The following is a 22,409-nucleotide window of genomic DNA, read 5'->3' on the forward strand; positions in this document are numbered from 1 at the left end:
CTTTATCAGTCTGTGATTAGGTTCTTCTGTTTTAAGCACAGAATAGTATTAAAAAGACTAATAAAATGGGATTGGAAAAAGTTTTCAGTAGTTAGTAAATAAACTAGCACTAAACTAATTCCCAGAATCAACTCCAAAAAGTTTTGTATTTATAAGAACTTTCTTGTAAGTAATCTGATTTGCAGATTAACAAATTGCACTAGTCAGAGATGTTTCTTTTAAATAGAGACCAAATTATGTGACTTATAGCATTTTTTTGCCCAATTTTTTTAGACCTTATTGTATATCTCTGAAACAATTCTATTTATAATCTGTCAATGGCTTTCAATGTACACAAACCTTCTGAAGTGTGATAAAATGCAGGCTGAATATTTGTCTGGACTGTGTCTGTGCAAAATGATAATCTATCCTTCCAGTTTTGATAAAAGCAGTAGACAAGCAGCCTTTCCTCAGGCATACTGGCTGTAGTATGAGATCCATTGCAAATAGTAGTAGAGAAGTGTGAAGCTCTGCCCAAATTTTTGAATCCAGGAGGACAGGGCAGCCCAGGTAGTCCATGAACAGAAAAAGTACAGTTTGTTCTATGCCAATTCAAAATGTGTTAAGAAGGTAGATGCTGCTTTAAAACATTCCATTGGCTGGCTTCTGAATCTTGGTATAGTCTGCCAACATATATCAGGAAATACACCTACATTTTCATGTGCTTTTCATATAGCCAGTCTGTGTGTTTTGTGTTAAGGGTTGATTCCGATATTTGGGAAAAGAACTAGCTATAATAATCTTCTTAGTTTGAAATCATGCACAGCAGCTTTTGAGAGTTAGATGATCTATAGCATGTTTCTTGTACATCATACAAGCACTCTTGAAACAATTTGTTTAATTGAAACCATAAATTTAGGTATTAGGAGAATATCATTTCTGGTTTATAAATAAAAAAGAAAACTCTTACCAGGTATTTTTCGATATTGGTTTGATTTTTAGATTAAAAAAACAGCCTATTGCCATTAGGTATGTGGGATTAAATGATTAAGCCTGAATTCTGTAAAAGGTACAGAATTAATGCATGTAACACTGATTACATGCACATCTCAGTAACCTGAATTGGTCATTTGTTTACCAGATTCACTTGAATTACTTGGGAAACTATATCCCCAATGCTTGGACACGGGAAACTGGATGCAGTATTTGTGACTTAGATTTACTAGATCTATCAACAGTAAAGGTAAGAATACTTTCACTGGAGCAACGCTATTTTGAAAGGTATATAGTCATTTCTAAAGCAAAATGTCTTCAGTATGCAGTATTACATTTTGTAGATACCTGGGGATATTTTGTCTGATATATGAAACTAGAAGGAAGGAATTTTAGTTTACTGGAAATATCAATACTTCTAGAAATATTTTCATGCATGCATTTTAATATAGATTTCCCAAATATTACTGAATCTAGTCCCTTCCCCCAAAAGCTTTCCAGATCCTTACTTCTGTTCATTGGGGATGAATGAATCATTTCTGAATCGCGCAAGATGCAAGTGAATAACTTGAATTTTTGGGAGGTATGGAAACTCCTTAGATCTTTCAGACTTTAAATACCTTCACAAAAACAACAGCAAAACACTAGAATATGCGTCAGTTTAATAATTTGTTACAAATAGTAATTAACAGTTAGCTGCTACATGCTTGCAGTTGCTGTTTTCTGAGAGAGATAGGGAAATAATCAGTTTCTTTGCCTTATGAAGGATGATACAGATATCTGTTTTCATTTTCATCAGATTTATTCCACATATATTGATATACAGATATTAGTGAAGTCTCAGAAATTCTCATAGGACAAACCTACCTAAATACATATGTGCATGTATCTGATATTTGGGAACTTGTTTTAACTCTTTGGCTCCATGTATGACACCTCTAATGTCTTTGCACAGTTTTCAGTTTGTATTAAGTAAACTTTAGGTAAACATTAGGATCTACAGTGTGGAAATATAAGGCTTGTACTTGAAAGAAAGTTCAGATTATTCTTAAAGCGGTTTCATTTTTTTGTCTGCAGTGAAGATGAGAATGAGAACAGTGTTTAGAGTGTTGTGAAGATTGAGGATATCATGAAAGAAGTGGTGGCTGGTTTGGCCCTGAAAGTACAAAGTGAAAATTTCTGGGCAATAAGAAGCTTATGAAATAGAATATGAATTCAAAAATTATTGCTGAAATTGTAATCACTTTCAGGTTCTTTTCACATATATATAATTTTGATTTGAAAATACAGTATTCTACTGATGTTCTGTTCAAATTGTTTGCACTTTCAGCTCTAACTTAAAGTTTTTCTCAGGAAGAGAGATTATCTCAGTTTTATCTGACAGTGCTGGCAGTTCAAACATGGCTGGGAAGTTTACCTTAAAGCCAGTAATGGGGAGTAACATGCAATGATTTACTGGATAGCTTTGTATAGTTCAAGTACATCTACTTGGAATGTGTCTTCCTTACTGTAACTCATTCTTCGGATACTATACCTCACTTGCTCTGCCAGCAGAAATAGCAAGACTTTTCCCTGGTTTTTGTGGAAGTGTTTACTTCTGGCTTTTCTGACTACAAGCAATATTTCATTTTCAGAACTCCCTTTCTGTTCTGGCCTGGCTGGTTGCTACTTAACAAGAAATCTCAGAAAAGAGCAATAGCAGCTCTGGTTTTGTTTGACTTTCTGCATTGATGCACTCATCTCCTGAGAACTTTCTTGGTTCTCTTCATAAGGAAGTACAGGATCAGATTTGTTGATATGTGATGGGCTTTGAGTTTCTTCAGATGAATTCTGGCATGGGTTCTTGACTTGATGAGCTTAGCTGTTGTTGTTCCATTTTGGGTTGGGCCTTACCTACAGACTTTGACTGAAGTAGTACAAAACAGATGCACTCTGATATAAAACAAGTAGCTGAAACAATACTGGTTTCCATTATGGCCACAAGGATGTTCTTCCCTCTGTGAAGGTTGGGGTAATGTATGCAAGGCAGAGGTGGGTGGAAGCATTGTGGTGGGCTCTGCAGGTCAGTCTGCACTAGATGAGCAGAAGAGCCTAAGATGTACCTGGAGGCAGTTGGAGTAGGTGCCTTACTTAGTGGGATATAATTTTAGTAACCTGAATTAAATTGAGTAACAAACTTAATGGCCCTAGAGCTACTTCTTAAATCCTGACACTTGTTATTGATGTGGAGGCTTCCTGGTGTGAGCAGCAAGGATAATGTTGTTGCTACCTCTTGCTTCATTGGCACCTTCTGTCAAAAGGGCTCCTGGACTCTGTCTTCTGACTGTGCAGAACACTGTCCTGCGTTTCTTCCAAAAATCATCACAAGCTCACCTACTGCTAGTGGAAGAAGCGTACTTTAAAAGGTGAACATATGACCTCTATGAAAATGAGAATCTGTCAGAAAATATAGCATCCACCAGTATAGACTGGGTGCTTACTGAGGCTTGTGTGTTTTGCTGGAGCATAACTGGGAAGAACCAAAACTTCAGGCTTGATTTGCTGAAAGCTCTGGGTATTAAAATTGTTCATTCTGACCTCAATGTGTAATCTGAATCTTGTAAGCATGGTGACCCAGGGTCTAGATCAATGAACTCTGCTTTGAGGAGATAAAATGGGAAAACACTTTGCAGAGATCTATGGTCTTTTATACATTAGATATATATGTGTAGACATTGGAGCCAAGTAGTTCATGCTTCAGTGTGTTGCAGGAGTATTAGTGACTCCTGCTTGTCCCTATAACCTCTGCATATCTAGCCTGAACCTTCTTCCTTCTCTAAAAAAAAAAAAAAAAAGAGGGCAATGGTTTAGAATTAGAAAAATACAGAAGAAATTATTGTAGCAGTTCTATTATTGGTAACACATGTGTTTGTTCAGCTCAGTAAGTCTTATGGCAAGGCTGCTCCCCTCATTGCTTGCGATCACTGGTATTGATTACTCTGACCCAGGTTACAGTGGGGTGGTTTCCAGTAAATATTCCAGTCACTTCTTTTGGGCCATGTCAGAGTCCATGTCTTCATCAGCTGTTCGAAAGTTATTAGGTTGCCTGCATGAGTGCATATTGGATGAGTGTGTTGGGTTTGCAAATGAAGTTGTAAATAGGAAGCAGTCAGGATAAGAGCTGGTGCTTTAATGTTTCCTAGCTGGTGCACTTGCTAGTGTGTTCTGGATTTCCAATGTAGACAGTGACACTGAAACCTTAACATGTGCTGATTGTTTACCCAGACACTTCTAAAGTGGGTGTAGACTTGCTCAAGGAAAACTAACTGGCAGTCTTATATGCATATAAAAGCTTTCTCTCTGAGCCTCTGGTAGTTGTTTAGGTGTTAATATTGACTGTCTACTTTAGAGGTGCAAAAAAGCTTTAAATCAGTGCCTTTCTGCACGATTAAAGACCTTTCAAGGTTAAATTTCTGTTTCAAATAATGTAATAGAATTTTAAGACTGTAGTTTTGCTTTAGTGTTCATGATCTCTATACTGAACACATACAAACTAGGAGTTTAAAAGATATGAACATATGAGATGGTGGAGAAAACTTCAGTATCCTTTGTAAGGGGAGTTGTTCTGGATAGTTTATCACAGGTCTTGACAAAATCATCAGGGAAGTAACACAACTCATTTATGATGGCAGTGGGATGGTGGGTATAGTGCATGAAAAAGTGTGTGCAAGTGTTTTGCAGTCTTCGGATGAAGATACAGATAACTAAAATATTGTTGTGGTATTTATTCTTTAACTAGTACTTTAAAAAATAGTTCCATGTTTTCTCGTAAGTTTAATATATATGTTAGCTCTAAAAAAAACATGCTTTACAGTTCTAGGTGTATTTCATTACATACTTATTGCTGTTTTAATATTTTTATAAGTAAATATTTTACAAGTCTTTTTACACTTACTACTTCCATTTTCTATTGTTGGAATTCAAAGTTTTGAAGCAATTTTAAATTCATCTTTGTTTTGTCAAATAATGAACATAAACATGGGCAATCGCACCTAGAGTTGGTTTGTTTTTATTGTTGGGAAGATGTGTGGCCTAACTTACTCCAGCATGATGTTAGTTGCTTTTTAATAAAAATAACCTTAGAAAGAAGGCAAGTCTTATTGGTTGTGTCAAAATATAATTTTTTTTAGGAGCATCCAAGAGTAAAAATTGGTGTTTTCATTGAACAACCCACTCCTTTCCTACCTAAATTTTTAGACAGACTGTTGACACTGGACTACCCAAAGGAGGCCCTCAGTATCTTCATTCATAATAATGTAAGTATGTTACTATTCTGCAAAATGCCATTTTTAGATGTTGTGGTATGAATTAAAAGCTTGTGCTCACAATAAGGAAGTTTGGAATATCACTGAGTGTGGCTTCATCCCCAGCCACCTTGGTAACACTGAATGCTTCCTTCCTGCTGGGTGATCTCTCCCTGGGGATGGCAGAGTAGGGATGGTCATGGGCAGGGGCTGGGGCACCAAAGAGCCATTCTCTGCTGACTGGGCACAGGCTCCTTCTCTCTGAAGCCCTTCTGGAGTGCTTTAAAAACTCCTCTGTGCCTATGAGACTGTAGGATGGGGGTTAAAGTACTATGATAAAATACTGCATAAACAGTTTGAGTTGTGTTGTTGGTCTAGATGTACAGCTTTGATTTATATAGCTGATGTGTTGGGTTCTCTTGCCAAAACTTTGGACAAAAGAGCTTGATTTTTAATGATAGCTATATTGGAATATCTTCAAATACTGTTTTCCATCTGTTTGTTTAGGATAGAATACAATTTGTTCTTGGAAACTGTTTATGATTCCACAGCAATTTGTACTTTTCATTACAAAAATGTTAACATGATTACAGGAGGTTTACCATGAAAAGCACATCAAGAAATTCTGGGAAAAAGCCAAGAACATTATCAGAAATATAAAAATTGTTGGACCTGAAGAAAATCTGAGTCAAGCAGAAGCCCGGAACATGGGAATGTAACTTCTAATTTATAAATTCTTTATAGTTATGAGCACACTAACATTTTTCATCTTTCATGTATGTTACTTTATATCTTAAATACTAACAATTTTACATCTTAAAGTGTAGAAATGAGCTTTTGTGGTAGAACAAACCCTAGATATCAAATATGAACTGAGTATTTTATGGTGTCTGATTAATATAAAAGCTGTTGGTCATTTGTGGAAAACATCTTTCTGGTTTGGACTGTTCCACCTCAGTAGTCCTTCATCTTTTGATGAAGGCACAGGCAATAGTAGACTGAAGAAATAACAGATGTCAGTTTATTTTTACATTATACTCAGCACAAACTATATATTTAAATATCTGTCACCAGCTTGAACTCTTAAGGCTTAAATACTTAAAGCTTTCAATTTTTCATTCTCAAATGAAAGAAGTGATGCAATACAATGAACTTCAATAATTTTTTTGTGCAGAAAAGTACATGTAGCAGTAACTATGTAGTAGTTGCAAATGAAGTAGAAATTCTAAGTACCACATTTTCAAAATATGTATGTTTTTATCCAAAACACTTTCAAGCTGAGTTGTCAGTGATTCTACAGAACAGAATTACACCTTGCACTTGATATGCATTTAATTTCAGATTTGGACTAAGCCAACAAAACAAACAAAACACAACAAAAAGTAAAAATATGGTTAGAGCTGGACCTGGGTATACAGGTGACAATTATATTTCTTCCTATGGATCAAAAAGATGGAGATCTTCTAGAGGTGCTCTAGTACAAGTTTCTGCTTTCAGAAAAAGAAAACTTCCAGCTGACTTTGTCTTATGTCTTCCTACCTCCTGCTAGGGAGTCTGACTTTAGGTTTACACCTGGCACTTGCGGCGCCTGAATCTGACCCTGGGACATGTCCTGTATCAGACCTGTGGGCCACTGGGTTATAATGGTTGCAGCACTGGCCACTGCTGGAGTTGCTCGTGATTCTCCCTGCAGGTCCATTCATCAGGTTATAGTGTCTTACAGACCAGGATCCCAATGAGACCTTGCTGTGGTACTTAGGCAGGCTTTATTCTCATATAATTCTTGCATTCATCTTTCCTCCCAGTCTTCAGTGAATGAAAAGAGCAGAGATAAATTTGAGGCCTCTTTCTGTTATATTCAGATGTGAAGAGCACTGCATAGGCTGTTCACAGTATCGGCTGAAACAATGAAAGGACTAGTCTTAGATGCTATTGGAAATTCATTTGAATGGGGTTTTGTTGTCCTGAAGCCACGGAGAAATTGATATTTGGCTGAGCTCCTAGTCTCTCCCATAGCCTTTCTAGGAAACATTACAAATGTCCATGGCTGTAGAAGCAGCCATTCATGTGTTTATAAAGCATGAGCATTATTAGTAGGATCTTTCATTTGAATAATGTAGATATAATTTGATGGCTCCTTTCATTTTGGCTGGGATAGGTCAGAATTTCACAGAATTTCTAGGTTGGAAGAGACCTCAAGGTCATCGAGTCCAACCTCCAACCTAACGCTAACAGCCCTCCACTAAACCATATCCCTAAGCTTTACATCTAAGCGTCTTTTGAAGACTTCCAGGGATGGTGACTCCACCACTTCCCTGGGCAGCCTGTTCCAGTGCCTCACAACCCTTTCAGTGAAGAAGTTCTTCCTAACATCTAACCTAAAACTCCCCTGGCTCAACTTAAACCCATTCCCCCTCGTCCTGTCACCAGGCACGTGGGAGAACAGGCCAACCCCCACCTCGCTACAGCCTCCCTTGAGGTACCTAAAAAGAGCGATAAGGTCACCCCTGAGCCTCCTCTTCTCCAGGCTGAACAAGCCCAGCTCCCTCAGCTGCTCCTCGTAGGACTTGTTCTCCAGGCCCCTCACCAGCTTCGTCGCCCTATTTCAGGTCAATTTCAGGTCATCTGCTTCTTCCATTGCATTCCTGGTTTGCTTGGCTAGCCTTCTTATCAATTTATCTAAAATAACTACACTTTAATTTTCCTCAAATCTAAAATGGAAGTATGGGATTTCTATGGGAAGGGCAGTTGCTTTTTAAAAAAAAATCAATTCATTGGCTTTCAACCCTCCAGCTAGCTTCCAATATACTCATTTGTATCTTAATAGTATTGTGGTGGGAATAACTTGATAAGAGATTCTTCAAATTTTAAGGGTTTGATTTACAGACACTAATGTATCTCCTGTATCTATCCACAACTGATATTTTTGTTCCATCTCTTTTTTTTCCCAATTTAGCCGTTTTAACTTTTCTCTATTAATATATAGCAGATTTAAAATGAGTTTGGCCTCCTTATTTGCACATTTCCCACAAAAACTGTTTTACTCCTTCAGATAAATAGTCTTCAGTTCATATTTGGTGCCTAGAGTTAAAAATAAAAGAAAACTTCAATTGAACACACAGGAGAATACTTTTGAGTATGTATTTCACTTGGTCAACCTTCTTACTTAATTTTTCCACTGTTTGGCTCAGTAAAAACTGGTGATAAATCATGAGATTCTCAGTGAATGAGACTTATGTCAATATAAATGTGAGAAAATAACTTTTTAATTTCTTCCATAACCATGTAGCAAACTTCTACCTACTTTTCTCATTCACATAATGAACTATAAAAAGGCATTTACTTTCTTGCTGCCTACTGATATGGAAAAGCCCTCTCCTGAGCTTGGGGTAGTTGGATGGGTGTTGGAAAAGACACACAATTGTGTAGTCAGCAAGGACTTGTTTGGACAATTCAGCAACATTGGCAGCAACATGAGTGTACAGCTTTCCTTATGCTACAACAGGCAGAAATGGGGAGATAAGGTAAAGTAGAATAAAAAGAAGAAAATGTTAGCTGCACATCTTCTGAGTAGTTTCTCTCTCCATGTATATCCTTTCAAAGTGCATCTTTCTTACCCTTTAAGCTATGTTTACAAGTTCTAACAGCGTTTTTTCCTTCTCTAAAGAAAATTTTCACTTGGGTTCATTGTTGTGGTTTTGCCTTATTTGGAGTTAAGATTCCAACCATCTTTAAAGAATTCATGACAAAATGGAAAATAACAGTATGAGATACTTTCAAGCAATAATAGGAAGTAGAGAGAGATGAATTTCTCATTTGTTTCTCTGAATTTTTATTTGTAAAAAGCTTACTTTCTCTAAACTTTCCTCCCAGTACTTACATTGGGATTCTTTATTTTTTGATTTTTTTTGTGTGAAAATGATTAACAATAGAACTAATTTTTTTCTGAACTCCTTGAAAATGTGATTTACCTCTGCTTTTAGTCGGAATATGAATTTTAATGTAATTTTATACTGAAAGGTTTCAAAAGTCTTTGGAAAGACTGAAATTAGTTGGGCTGTTCAATGACCTCACTGTTAGATTTTGAGCTGTGTTTTCTTGTGTGCTTCTTGAAAGTCAGGATATTACATCAAGGTTTCAGGGCTCCCATTTAGTGTTGGTAAGTGATGGATTGGACACAGGTGAACTTCTTTTAGCCCTGCCCATAAGGCTGATATTTTGGCTGTGATTAAAGGAAGAACGGAGATAAAATGTGTGTGTCTTGGATGTCAAGTGTCAGACTTGGATTTTCCACAGCTGCTGCTTCTGAATGCTTTAGCGATTTTGGATTTCAGGCTCAGCATTTTGAACTTTCAGCCTTGCAAAGGAAAAAAAACCTCCTGCCAATATTTGCTTATTAGTTTCCAGTTGCAGTAACTGTGGTGATGTTACCCAAGTCTGAGTTGCAAAGCCAAATGTTAGTGCTCTATCTATTCTGGGGCTACATTTATTCGTCTTCAGTAAAGGGTGATAGGAGCTTCTTCAGGAAAAGCAATGGCTATGGCTGAGATACTGAAAGTTGCTAAATGGCAGCAACGATGCCAAGTCTGTCAATGAGCATTGCAGGCCCTTTTCCTTACAGGGGTCCATTGAATGGCCTGAGTACTCTTTGGCTCACAGTCCACATTTGGAATCATTCTTCCATACTGTGAGAAATATGAAAATGATGAAATGCTAACTCAAACTATATCTAAACAAAATGTAAATGACTCAGTGCTAATGCAATTGAGTAGATAGTATGTTCCCATATTAACAAGTAACCCATTAGAAGATCCTCAGGGGAAAGCTTCATGAGCAGAAAAGCCATGACCCTGATCCTTCTTGAATGAGGTCAGTTGCTAGATGGGCTCATGGTTTGTCAGTAAAGTCGTAGTTCTGAGTGTAAAATACTGTAAACTAATCTGCTGAGTTTTAGTTTGTACTTCCAATAAAGTATCTTGGTGTTCTACTAAAAGTGCTACATGTACAAAATAGCTACACTGAAATAACTAAGTTTTGTACAAAAAACAAGCTTTCTTTTCAACATTTGGTCTTTGTTTATAAGCAAAGTGTAAAGAAAGTATGTTAAAGGTTTTAGCCATTTAAGTACACTAAAGTTTAGGCCAATTAAGAAGTATATTACTATACATAAGAGTATTGCTAGAAAGCACTTTCCACTTGTTCCTTGCTGTGGCCTGATTGCACATACTAAATAGTTCCAAATGTAATCTGGCATTTCTGTATCTGTGAAGGTTAGCATACATCGTAAGAATGTAATACTTTAAAGCAACACAATATCCAAGATTATTTAAATCCCTTCAGGGGAGCTACTTGCCAACATTGAAATCCTAAAGAAAAGATGCATGAATTTGCTATGAATAAGCTTGTTGTATTCATTTTGACAAATCTTTACAGTTTTCTGTATACCTGAAATTGGAAGCGTTTTAATGGAGGCTTTTGTTAGTGACCATAAAATGCAAAGGCAAAACTTTTATTTTACATTTGATTAGTACCTAGAAATGCAAGGATAATCATCACTTAATACATTTGCCATTTGGTGATCCAGTCTTCAGTGTTGTATAGAAGGAAATAAGAGGAAAAAAGTCACAGTAGCAGCATTCATTTTTGGCCTCTTAGTCTGTGTATATGTACATATAAATATATATCATAGATATAAAGATAAAATGTACTTAATATTCTTGTTTATAAAGGTTGAAGTTAGAGCTTTCTTAATATTAGTGACTGAAACTCTTAATTTAGTATTTTGCTTTGGATTAATATGTGAATGATGAACAGAAAGATTTGTCAACATAACACATTGAACCAGATTTAATGGAATTCTGGCTCTTTAAGAAAGGGTAAATGGTAAGGGACCGTAAATTCTGAAATAATATGAAGTTTTCCAGCTGTGTTTGGCTATGACTACGTACAAATCTCTTCTGTTTTTCTTCACATTGTTCATAATTAAAAACATGAATTCCATTCATATCTTTGTTAATGGCAGCAGATTTTTTTTCCTTCTGGGGAGGTATTGGGCAGTGCTGTGGCTGAAAGCCTGGACTGACAGGGTCTGTCACTGTCAGGTTTAGTTTCCTCAGTAGTAGAGTGGGGATAAAGATACTTGAATATTTTTGGAATGAGTTTAGCTAATGTCAAGTGCAATATAAAAAGTTACTACTAACTATTGTAGTTATGGTAATGATAAAAGCTACAGGTGAATTGCATTCAGTAGTTGTAAAGCTTTAGCTTTCAATGGAGTAGGCTAGTAATGGGAAATATTATAAAGAATTGCTGGGCTGTGTTATGTCAGAAATAAAACCTGCCACTTTAAGTTGGAGCAATTATGTGAGAAAGTGCTGATTAAGGAATTGCAGTCATATAAGAGTGTATTAATAAGACAAACTGTTGGTGAAGGAGAAGTTAAGACAAAAATGGAGAATGACCAAAGACTTAAACAGTGGGTTTGTGTCCAAACACTGACTTCTGCAGTAGTGGGAATGCTATTTCTATCACTTTGGTACTTTAAAAATTTGGTTTGAGTCATTATCACATCTTTAGTGGTTGAAGAGGAAAGATTGCTTAAATTTATGGATGGAAAACACCTCACCTTCTGTGATTTCAGTGAAGTCACACATCTGAAATCCTTTGTATATAGGAAAGTTTGGTAAAAGATCCCAATTTTGTTGACAAATCCTTACAAGAGACATCCTAAATACTGATCCAAGTGTTATGTTACGTAGTGGAAGGGAATGGAGGAGATATAAGTAGGGAGCTGTTCCAGTGATTGCTGTGACTTGTACGTAACCTGTCATGTCTGCTGTTTGTCTTCTCCTGAAGTGACAGATCTCTTCCTTTGCAGAAAACCAGGCAGAAACAATCAAGTCAAATTGAACTTGAACCAAAACCTTGTTTGTAGACAATTCAAAGCATGAAAGTAAAATTATTTTAACACTTCAAACTGTTTGAAATTGATGCAAGTCTGTAAATAATAGTGGGGAGAATAGACAAAATCAATAATACCACTTGCATGATGGAAAGCTGCTGCTCTTGTATGACTTGAGGAATTGTTTCAATTTCTTGGAAACTACCTTTGATTTGCTATAATCTCCTACTACTCTGTTGGTGGAGAGAGGCTCAATTCACTTTAACAAATCTTTGCCTAGTAATTGTATTTCTGCTAAAAACATATGTAGTCTGTGTCTTAGACTTATATTTATGGTAGAATGTTTCATTTTTGTTTGATGGAAGCTTTCTGTTGAATATGTGGAAATCTGTGCAAATAACTTATTCTTATAAAATCAAAATCATAACTGATGGGAATAGTGTATGGGACAAAAAACCACCTCTGTCCAAATTCTGTTCAGCAGCCATGTATTTGTCTTATTCTTCACTGTAACAACTGCGGTGGTGTTGTATGTCACAAAACAACCCAGAAAAGGTCTTTACATATTTCTTTTTTACATTTTTGCCTTTCATTCTCTGTGTAAAGATTAAATTACTATTCAAATCAACAGATCACATCTATGCCACCTTTGACAGTGTGACAGCCACATGCAAGTTATTTCCTCGAAGCTTACATTTCATATTTTAGCTATCCACTACTGAGCATCAGCATTGGTATCCAGGTGTCTGTTGTAGTGCCCTGACCTCTGTTTCCTATTAGTACTAAGTGTAGTAGCTCTTACAGGACTTGGTGAAGGCTTGATACCACTTTTATAAAGAGAATTACAAGACATCTGATCCATGCTTTTAGGCTTTTTTAGTTTATTGCAGTACTGTGATCTAAACTTATCTTTTGCTGCATAACATGACGGGATTTTTATGCAATGTACAACTAGGATAGTTGGTTGCAGTATTTTTTCTGGCATTTGGCACCTTTTCTGGACATGAGTAAGCTAACCATTCCTTTTTGTCTTTTTAGGGATCTTTGTCGCCAGGATAAAGCATGTGAATATTACTTCAGCATAGATGCAGATGTTGTATTGACAAACCCGAAGACTTTAAAGTTACTGATAGAACAGAACAGGTGTAGTGTATCTCTTTACAGAATGCCTTCCAACTTGAAAAGATTCTCTGGGGCCCTTACAGTGAAAATAGGATCCTGTCTGTTCTTGTAATGTTAGATCCTCTTTGTTTACCTGTGCTATTTGATTGCCATGGCTCATAACAGGCTTGGAGGCCAACAATTCACAAAGCATTTTGTTCCTGTCAGGCAACAATTCCTGATGTGAATTTCAAATGCTTCAAAATTTGATCTAGAGAGAATGGTATGGTGTAAACAGGCTTTCTGAAATAAATCAATACTTTAAGGAATAACAATTTCAAAGTTGTTCAAGCAGTAGGCTTAAACCAACAATGAAAACAATACCAACAAAATAAGAAACCCACAAACCATAAACCAATAGTTTACTATTGGTGTTGCAGTAATATTATTTTAAAATCATAAATGTGATAAAATAGTAGAAATGTTTTATTGTAGATGAAGCATCTCTAATGACCAGTGTCTCCTTGTTTTAATATGATCTCTTAAGCTGTACTGAGCAGTGACTTAGCCAGTGGCAGCTTTTGGCAGCTTCACCTGGTGGAAGTGCTGTTTGCCATGCAGTGTGTAGCAGTGTGGCCAGCTGATATCCCTGCTGGCAGTCCCAGTGCTGCCTCACTGAGCCCCAGCCCAGTAGGAGACCCTGCTTATCTATATGCTGTCGCCATGGTACCCAGTCTGGGCACTTCTGCCAATTTGAAACTCCCCATGTTAGGTTGGTGGTGTTTGCTTCTTGGTAACAAATTTGGTATTTCTGGTATGTCACATACTTGGACTTGCCTATTTTGATTCAGTGTTAAATTTTGGGTAAGCTAATTTTCAACCTGGAATAACTTTGGTACCTGAAGTTTCACCCTTTTTTATTGTTTTTTTCTTGTCTCTGACATTGATGCTTTTTATATCACTGTGCTGTAAGTAGTATTTTTTTGATTATGGAAATTCAAATCACCTTTGGTTTATAGGAATTGTTGCTTCTGTTATACTGTTTTTTTTATCTCTGGAATGTGAGAGCCTGAATGCTTTTTTTTTTTTTTTATCTGGCTCAAGTTCAGAATAGCTGCTATAAGGTTTTACAGTCACTGGTGTTTTAACTATGTTCTTTTCTGAGGTGAGAAAAGCTGGTATATTTTGACATTGTTTACATATCACAGTTCATGTTTTCTAATTCAATGTCACTTTGCAGAAAGATAATTGCTCCACTTGTAACACGTCATGGGAAGCTTTGGTCCAATTTCTGGGGTGCTTTGAGCCCAGATGGCTACTATGCTCGGTCAGAAGATTATGTTGATATTGTCCAAGGGAAAAGAGTGTAAGTAATTATAAGCTAATTTTTAAAGTCAAGGTACCCATGTATGGTTATTAGGAACATACTTTATATGACTTTTATACAATCTTATTTCTGTATTATTTCTGAAGGATCTTAAGTTATTTGTATTGTTCAGCTTTTTCTATTTCATAGAAACTTTTATTTCTTTTTTTTCCAAGATCACATTTTGAAATTAAAAAAAGCAAACATGAGCTATTCATCATAGATATAATCATTACCAGTACCTGTCTGGTTATGCTGGTAGTGTATAATACAGAAAATAGCAAAACAAATAGCAAAAAACAACTGGATCCCAGGAATCTTAGTCAAAAATGATCTCTGCATTCATCATATGTCTTCATCTTTTTGAGGCAAATGCTTAATCAACAAGTGACAATGATTGCAACTTCCTTGTTCTGGTGTTTCTTCTTGTATAATGTCAAGTGTATCCTACAGACCTCTTGAGAAACATTTTTCTGCTGTAGCCTTTTATGCTTGTCCTTACCCTAAATGAATATTATGTAAGGTCTTCCAAGCCTGACTTTCCCATGTGGTGATGTCTTTTTGCCCTTGGAAGAACAAAAAGGTCTGAAACAGATTGCTTGAACAGAACTGGCTTGTTCTCAATAGCACTGAAAGATGTGCTCATGGTGCTGGGAGGCCTGGCCATGGGAGGGAGGGAATCTGCAAAGCATTCATTATAGCAGCACTGCTTTGTTGATATTGGCCCAACTCACATAAATATATGGCCTGCTGTGGTCAGTGGGTGTTTATGTGAGGGGGTCAGATGAGCTGTGTGAAGCCTTAGTACAGTCTTTCAACTCATTTAAAAATCTGTTTCAGAATTACTTTTTCCATCTGCCATTGTAGAATAATAGTATAATTTAAGAGTTTGCCTTAAATATGGAAACATGAAGTACATTTGTAGTTAAAAACTCTCTTCAGGGAACTTGACCTTATTTTTTATGAAAATAATTTGTAGAAATTGGATTACAGCCTACACTCACATTTGAGAAGTGACTTCTTGATGCACAGCTGTAATTCTTCAGATGTCTTGGGAATGTTTTAGCTTCATTGCCTTGAAACTTGCTTTGTCTTACCAGCAAATACAGAGATGCTGATTTACTAGAATAGACAACAAATCAGTCATAGAATATCCCAAGTTGGTAGGGACCTGTGAGGATCGAGTCCAACTCCTGAATTATTGTGAAACTAGTTATTTGCCTTTTTTTACAGAGGAGTATGGAATATTCCATATATGGCAAATGTATACTTGATTAAGGGACAAACCCTTAGATCAGAGATGAAAGAGAACTACTTCACACGTGATAAGTTGGATCCTGATATGGCTTTCTGCAGGAATGCCAGGGAAATGGTAATGTACATCTATAACGGCTTGCTTTAAATGCACACGGGCTTCTTTGTGTTATGCTATACTTGACCATTTCACTTAATCTTGGTTTTAAAATTTTTACTTCTAATTCAAAGTACTGGCCAATTTTTGTGACACAGAACATTTTAGGTGTATTTTTTTTAATTGTTGAGAAGAACAGATTAAAAGTTTTTCCAGTGGCAGTGCACTGACTATGTGGTAGTTTTGATTTATTTAAACATGCTAAAACTTCCTGTTGAGGTTAAAGACCTTCCTTGGTGGTGGAACCTCAACAGGAGGGAAGAAAGCTCAACTTCTCCGCTGTGCATGACTTCAAATTTATCAATGCGCACACCTTTACTATGCACATTTTGATAGAATGTGAAACTTCTAGAAGACTAAGCTGGAATATTCTGCAATTTTATAAGTTAATACACTTTTAATCTAGTAATGGACAATAATATAAAAAAACAGATGTGGTATGGTAGGAATCTTCTTAGGGGATATGAATTACTCATTAATTTTTCTAGGTTTGATTAAAACTATCAGAAACTTGTTACTTCCAGTAAACTAATGAGAAACTTAACTTGTACTGTAAAAATGAGTATGTAAATCCACACTTCTACTGATATTTACACTAGTTTCAGCACAGAAATGATAAGAGCTAAACAAGACCTATTTCCAGACACTATAGCATTGAAAAATAATTCTGCTGAATTGAACAAGAAAAGTTGGCAAGTATTAATTTGTCCCCCCATAACAAGGCATGATTTCCTTTCTTTGTGCTGACTCCTCAACCTCCCCATCCAATTCTCTTGTATTCAAACCTTCTCAGCATCATTTATTGCAGACTTGTGCTTCCCATGCACTCATTCAACTAATCTGACTGTGGCTCATCAGGAAATTGCTTTTTCTTTCCTGGTCTGTGCTGTAAGATTGTTTGGTACATGCTTGTTTTTGTATTGCAGCAGATAAGAAGGGGCTGGTGGAAACAGCTTTGACTTGTATGTTAAGCTTTGCTTGGAGATGCATGTTGTCTGTAAAGGCATATCAGCTTTTGATCGAAGGCTGCTATTTCCCTATTGTAACTGTAGAAACCTAGTAGTACTTGGACAAAAAAAAGAAACTATATCAGAAAACTGATGTGATGATTCTCCTTCATTTTAGACTTTACAAAGGGAAAAAGACTCCCCTTCTTCGGAAACATTCCATATGCTCAGACCCCCAAAGGTGTTGATTTTTTTTATTTGTTAGTTCTTATTACATGCAGTGCTATTCTACCAAAGGAAGATCCTTTTCCTCTGTCCACTTACTCTTCACAGAATATCACTACAGCTTTCTCTTTAGTCTTGTAAGATTCCAATTTGCAACAGCACAGGTTCTTCACAACCAGCTTCAAATGACTTATGCTTGTTATTTCCCCAGGATTGTTTCTCAGTGCTCCTGGGGTCATGGCATGCTAAAGCAGTTTTCTAGCAGATAAAATTGATTCAGCAGGCCTAGGACGGAATAAAGCTAAAATTCCTGCCAGGTCAGCCAGGGTCCCTCCATGAACATAGGGTAGCTGTGAAATCAGTGTCGTTTTAAGCTGTTTTTCTTGAGCCAGATCTTCCTTATTCTCCCTGCTGCAGCTATTTTATGATTTGATAGGTGCCCAAAATAGGGCACGTATTTAACAATCATTATCGTTCTAACAATTTAACTCTTTTTCAGACAAAAACTTGGAAATAAAAATATCCAAGAAATAATAATATCCAAATGGGGATGTCTTTATTTATTGCAAATTTAGGTCACAAATGCTTCTGAAATGAGATTTAAGTCTGAAAAACAGTAAACTTAATGAATACTCAATTTCTTAAAATATTTTCTGCTACCATTGCTAATCAAGTTTTTAATAGTTTTTAATATCTTCTGTTAGCAGTTTGATAATAAAACTGTATTACCACACTTCATATTTTGTACATATTTTTCCAATGTTTACTAAGGGGATAATACTTGAAAGTGCTTAGTCGCTTTGCACCCTGATCTGAATATTCTTGTGCTGTATTTGCAAATACCTTTTTTTATTTCAGGCCAGTTCACCAGGATGATACAGTGAATACTCTGAAATAATGTTTCTTCTTTTGATTTCCATTAGGACTTTCTGTTAGCTTGTTCTCTTGGCTTTTAGTTAGAAACTAAAACTTAGATGTTGATTTTTTTTCGTGTGAATATCTTCAGTTTGAGAACAGATACTTCTAGTGTGGCTGCTTAGGTTTTCTGGAAAACAATCTCTTGTCTGTTTTCTCCTTTCTGTATATTTTTGCACTATGAATAATATGTCTTTGTTTAACTGTCTTGAAAGATATATTCAATTCAATGCTTGTAAACAAGAAATCAAGTTTTTGATTAGAGTCAAGTATTTTGCTAAGATGGATGGTTTTGCTAATGATATTTTTTGTTTGGTGTAGGGTGTTTTCATGTACATCACCAACAGACATGAATTTGGAAGACTTATTTCCACAGCCAATTACAATACTTCCCACTATAACAATGACCTCTGGCAGATATTTGAAAATCCTGTGGTATGCATCTAATTATTGATTAAACACTTTTTTCAAATACTTTCAAATACAATGTATTATAAAGTACTTGGAACTTCAAGACTATGCAGAAAACATGTGTGTATTGTGCACTAAATATTGGTTGTATATTTAGTGGTGTTCTCTACCACTCATTTGACAATATCAAAGTCCACTGATGACTGCAGTAAGGAGTTGGAGATATGGCCATGATGTAGGCTGTGGATTCATGATTTAGACATGATGAAATTCATTTCTTTTGTGGTTATAAGGAATTGTTTAATTGTTTCTCGTGCTTTCCATAGAGCACACGAACAGAGCACAAATGATTCTTTAGTAGATGAATTCTTAATGATTCTACAAATTAACAAATGATTCTTTAGTAGATTAATTCTTAATCTTTTAAAATTATTCTTGCCAGGACTGGAAGGAAACCTACATAAATCCCAACTATTCAAAGATCTTCACGGATAACATAGTAGAACAGGTGAGTATAACTATCATTAGACAAAGACTACTTGTCTTATTTTGGGGATTGACTGATAAGTTAGCATGGAAACAGCTATTATATGCCAATGCTTTGGTGTGCAGCAGAACAGTTTGTTTTGGATCACTACTAAATTTGTCAGTGAAAATTGAGATGCTAGAAGTCCAAAAAAAAAAAAAAAATTTGCTAGATTGTTCAGATTAATGTAATTGTAGAAGTAATTGCCGTCTCCAGAATAAAATTGTAGCTTATTTGAGTAAGCTAGTACCACTAGCAAAAGACCTAATAAAATTTTTGTAAGAGATTGTTGTGGTTTTAGTATCTAGTAAAGTCAAGCTCTTACAGATGATTTTCTTGGGGTTTGCATTTCCCTATGGATTCTATAAGATCTGGTAACCATCAACCCAAGATGAAGCCTTTTGCTGGATACTAAGTATTTTTTTTCCTTCCTGTCTGTCTGCTTGCTTTCATGTAACTGGGCTGGACACAGTGCTTTTATGATGATAATTGTTTACTGGTGTTGGATGACTATTTTTGTGACAATTAGGCACAGTGTTTTAATAAACTTGGCTTCATTAAAAGCTGGGATAAATTGCTTTTGTATTTAAAAACGTTAAGTTTGAAACAGTTTTTCTTAATAGTTCTTATGTAAAAGACTCAGGCTATTAAATCAACCAAGACACAATATTTGGGTGCACTAGCGCAGCTGTTAAAGCTGAGTCACAACTTCTAAGGTAGCTCATAGCTTTTGCTTCATTCTGTGAAAATACACTTGTGGACCAAGACAAAACTTGATTATTTAAATGGATCTGAATTATGGCTCAGAAGAAAATGGCTGATATTCTTTAGTGACCAAAAAAGTGAAAGTGTTGTTGGCATGAGCTGGTTTTACAGCTGAAAATAAAAAGGTAACTGTTGTAACTTAACTCCACTAAAAGAGATGAATGTAGATTTCATGTTTTCATAGCCATGTCCGGATGTTTTTTGGTTTCCTATATTTTCTGACACTGCCTGTGATGAATTGGTAGAAGAAATGGAACATTTTGGACAATGGTCTGGCGGAAAACACCAAGTAAGTATCAGCCTCTATAAACATTGAGAGTACATTTATAATAAGTCATAGTGTACTGCAATAAACTTTGCAACAAATGCTAATGACCCAAGACATCTGCTGCATGGTATAAAAATGCCTTGTTTTGTCTACTACGTAGCTTGTTGTTCAGTAGTTTGAGACATTCCTCAATTAGCCTTAAAGTAGCAAATTCAGACTTTAGGAGTACTGCAGCTACTGTAGTAGTTATCCAAGGCAGATCTTTAACTGTTCAGAGAAGTTTTACTCATTCACCTCAAATCCTGATTTGTCAGACTTGCCCCCCTAAGTGGTTACCTACAGGTGTCATAAGATACTATTTGTATTTGCACCAGGTTCAAAGTATTCATAACTACTGCTTAAAGTAGTATTCATAAGTATTCATAACTACTGCTTAAATCCAAGTTCTAAAAACAAAGGTCTATCAATTTTGCAAATGCTTGGAAAGGAGATATGTTGCAGTCACGATTTTACTGCAGGTTGTAGCCTCTAGAAAGGCTTCTTAAAATGCTTTTATCTTAAAATTTTAGCATATTTAATTATAAGCATACTTAATCTTATTTAATCTTAAAATTATTTTAACATTTTTATCGTGACAGTTGAGGCCTGTGCTCTGATCTGATCTACATCTCAATAATTAAGAGTTTCACTAGGGAACTGATTTTATTTACAGGCAGCACATTTAGATGTGCTGCCTGTAAAGGCAGGTGTCCACTCACCTTCTAAAAACCATCCAGATCTTGATCATTGATACTTCAGCAATTACAGCAGTTAGCTGTGAGATTACTGTATGTTAAACTTACATATGCACTGCTCTGCAGAATCATGAATGCTTGTAGAAGTGCCAGAAGCATTCCATGCCCATATTTCAAGACTATTTATGGTGTTTTCATTAGGACAGCCGTATTTCTGGAGGTTATGAAAACGTCCCAACTGATGATATTCATATGAAGCAAATTGGACTGGATAATGAATGGCTGCATTTCATAAGAGAGTTCATTGCACCAGTGACACTAAAAGTGTTTGCTGGCTATTATACCAAGGTATGTGTTTAAAAGTATTGCAGATAATCTCTAAATGCAATTACTAATTCTAAGTGTTTTAACAACTGTATCATATTTAGGTTGATCGGCACATTTACAAGCCACGTAGCAGTAATTATAGATGAATATTGTGTTGTTAACTCAGCTTTAAATGGAGAAACAAAAACAACAGCAACAAAAAACCTTATGTGTGACTTGGAAGTTTGCATGTTGAAGTCTGACTATATATTTTGTTTCAGGGATATGCTTTATTGAATTTTGTTGTAAAATACAGCCCTGACAGACAGCGGTCACTCAGACCTCATCACGACTCCTCTACGTTCACGATCAATATTGCACTCAACAAAGTAGGAGAGGATTTTCAAGTAAGTTGGCAACAAACTTATTGAATTTAAAAAAAGTCATTCTTGGAGTTGTCTAATATTGTTTTCAAACTAGAGCCCAAATGGATATACTGAAAAGCTGTGTCGAAGGGGAAAAGATATGCAATGCAAGCAGAGAGATTTTATTTCCTGGTGGTTTTGATAAGAATCAATTTTTCTCTATTGCAGGATCTGTGCCTGTTAATGCACTAAAGTTGAGTTGGTCAAAATGGCTTTAGATGATGGAGGAAAGGAGTTGAGGAAAAAGTTTGGAGATATTCACTTTTAACATTTCTGAAACAATTAATGTAGTGAAATACAATTTTTTTTCCATTTTTTAAATACTACCAAGTTCTCTTAAATGGCTTTTCTTTACAGTTTTTTGTTTTTAAAAATTTCTTTAGGCCAGACACAAAACCGAAACTTTCACTAAGGACAAAGTAGTACAGTTGTACTACTTTCTCTTTTTGCCCTAAGATAAATTTTTTGCTGTGATACTTATTCAAATGAAACAGCCCTCAGGAAATGGAGACAAACAGGGTAGTAACAGTAACATCCAGCTTTGACTGGTAGAGAAACTTAACCCTCTTTTTTATAAGGCCATGTCCTGTATTATTTGTACTTGCACTTAACATCCATATGTATGTTTCTCAAATTTATTCCTTTAGAAAATATTGCTTCAGCTTGAAACCAACAACTAGACTAATTTAATTAGCATTGTTTAAATGATGTCATGGATAGAGATGCAGTTCTAGAACAGGGCCTATGAACATTGGTTTGCTATTCTCTGCATCATTTGCAGTAATGTTACTGAAAATCTGTTTCTCGGAGGTGCTGACTGAATGAGTTGTTATCCAGGGAATGCTAAAGTAAG

The 22,409-nt window shown here is 35.9% G+C and overlaps 1 protein-coding gene across 4 annotated transcripts in view; it reads left to right on the plus strand.

Moving 5' to 3' along the window:
• The window catches only part of PLOD2 (procollagen-lysine,2-oxoglutarate 5-dioxygenase 2), a 50,232-nt gene that overhangs the window by 26,491 nt on the left and 1,332 nt on the right, over positions 1 to 22,409 (plus strand). For 2 of the 4 annotated variants that reach the window (XM_082767080.1, XM_082767078.1), the window contains exons 8-19: positions 1,121 to 1,222; positions 5,142 to 5,267; positions 5,849 to 5,970; positions 13,195 to 13,299; positions 14,498 to 14,623; positions 15,857 to 15,995; positions 17,160 to 17,222; positions 18,443 to 18,556; positions 18,975 to 19,040; positions 20,008 to 20,112; positions 21,027 to 21,173; positions 21,413 to 21,538. In XM_082767080.1, coding sequence (XP_082623206.1) covers positions 1,121 to 1,222; positions 5,142 to 5,267; positions 5,849 to 5,970; positions 13,195 to 13,299; positions 14,498 to 14,623; positions 15,857 to 15,995; positions 17,160 to 17,222; positions 18,443 to 18,556; positions 18,975 to 19,040; positions 20,008 to 20,112; positions 21,027 to 21,173; positions 21,413 to 21,538 — 1,341 coding nt within the window. The remainder of the gene's footprint in view (positions 1 to 1,120; positions 1,223 to 5,141; positions 5,268 to 5,848; positions 5,971 to 13,194; positions 13,300 to 14,497; positions 14,624 to 15,856; positions 15,996 to 17,159; positions 17,223 to 18,442; positions 18,557 to 18,974; positions 19,041 to 20,007; positions 20,113 to 21,026; positions 21,174 to 21,412; positions 21,539 to 22,409) is intronic. The other 2 variants (XM_082767079.1, XM_082767077.1) reach the window with 2 other exon arrangements.

Source organism: Aythya marila, assembly GCF_965140915.1.
Source record: "Aythya marila genome assembly, chromosome: 9".
In the NCBI taxonomy this organism is placed as follows: domain Eukaryota; kingdom Metazoa; phylum Chordata; class Aves; order Anseriformes; family Anatidae; genus Aythya; species Aythya marila.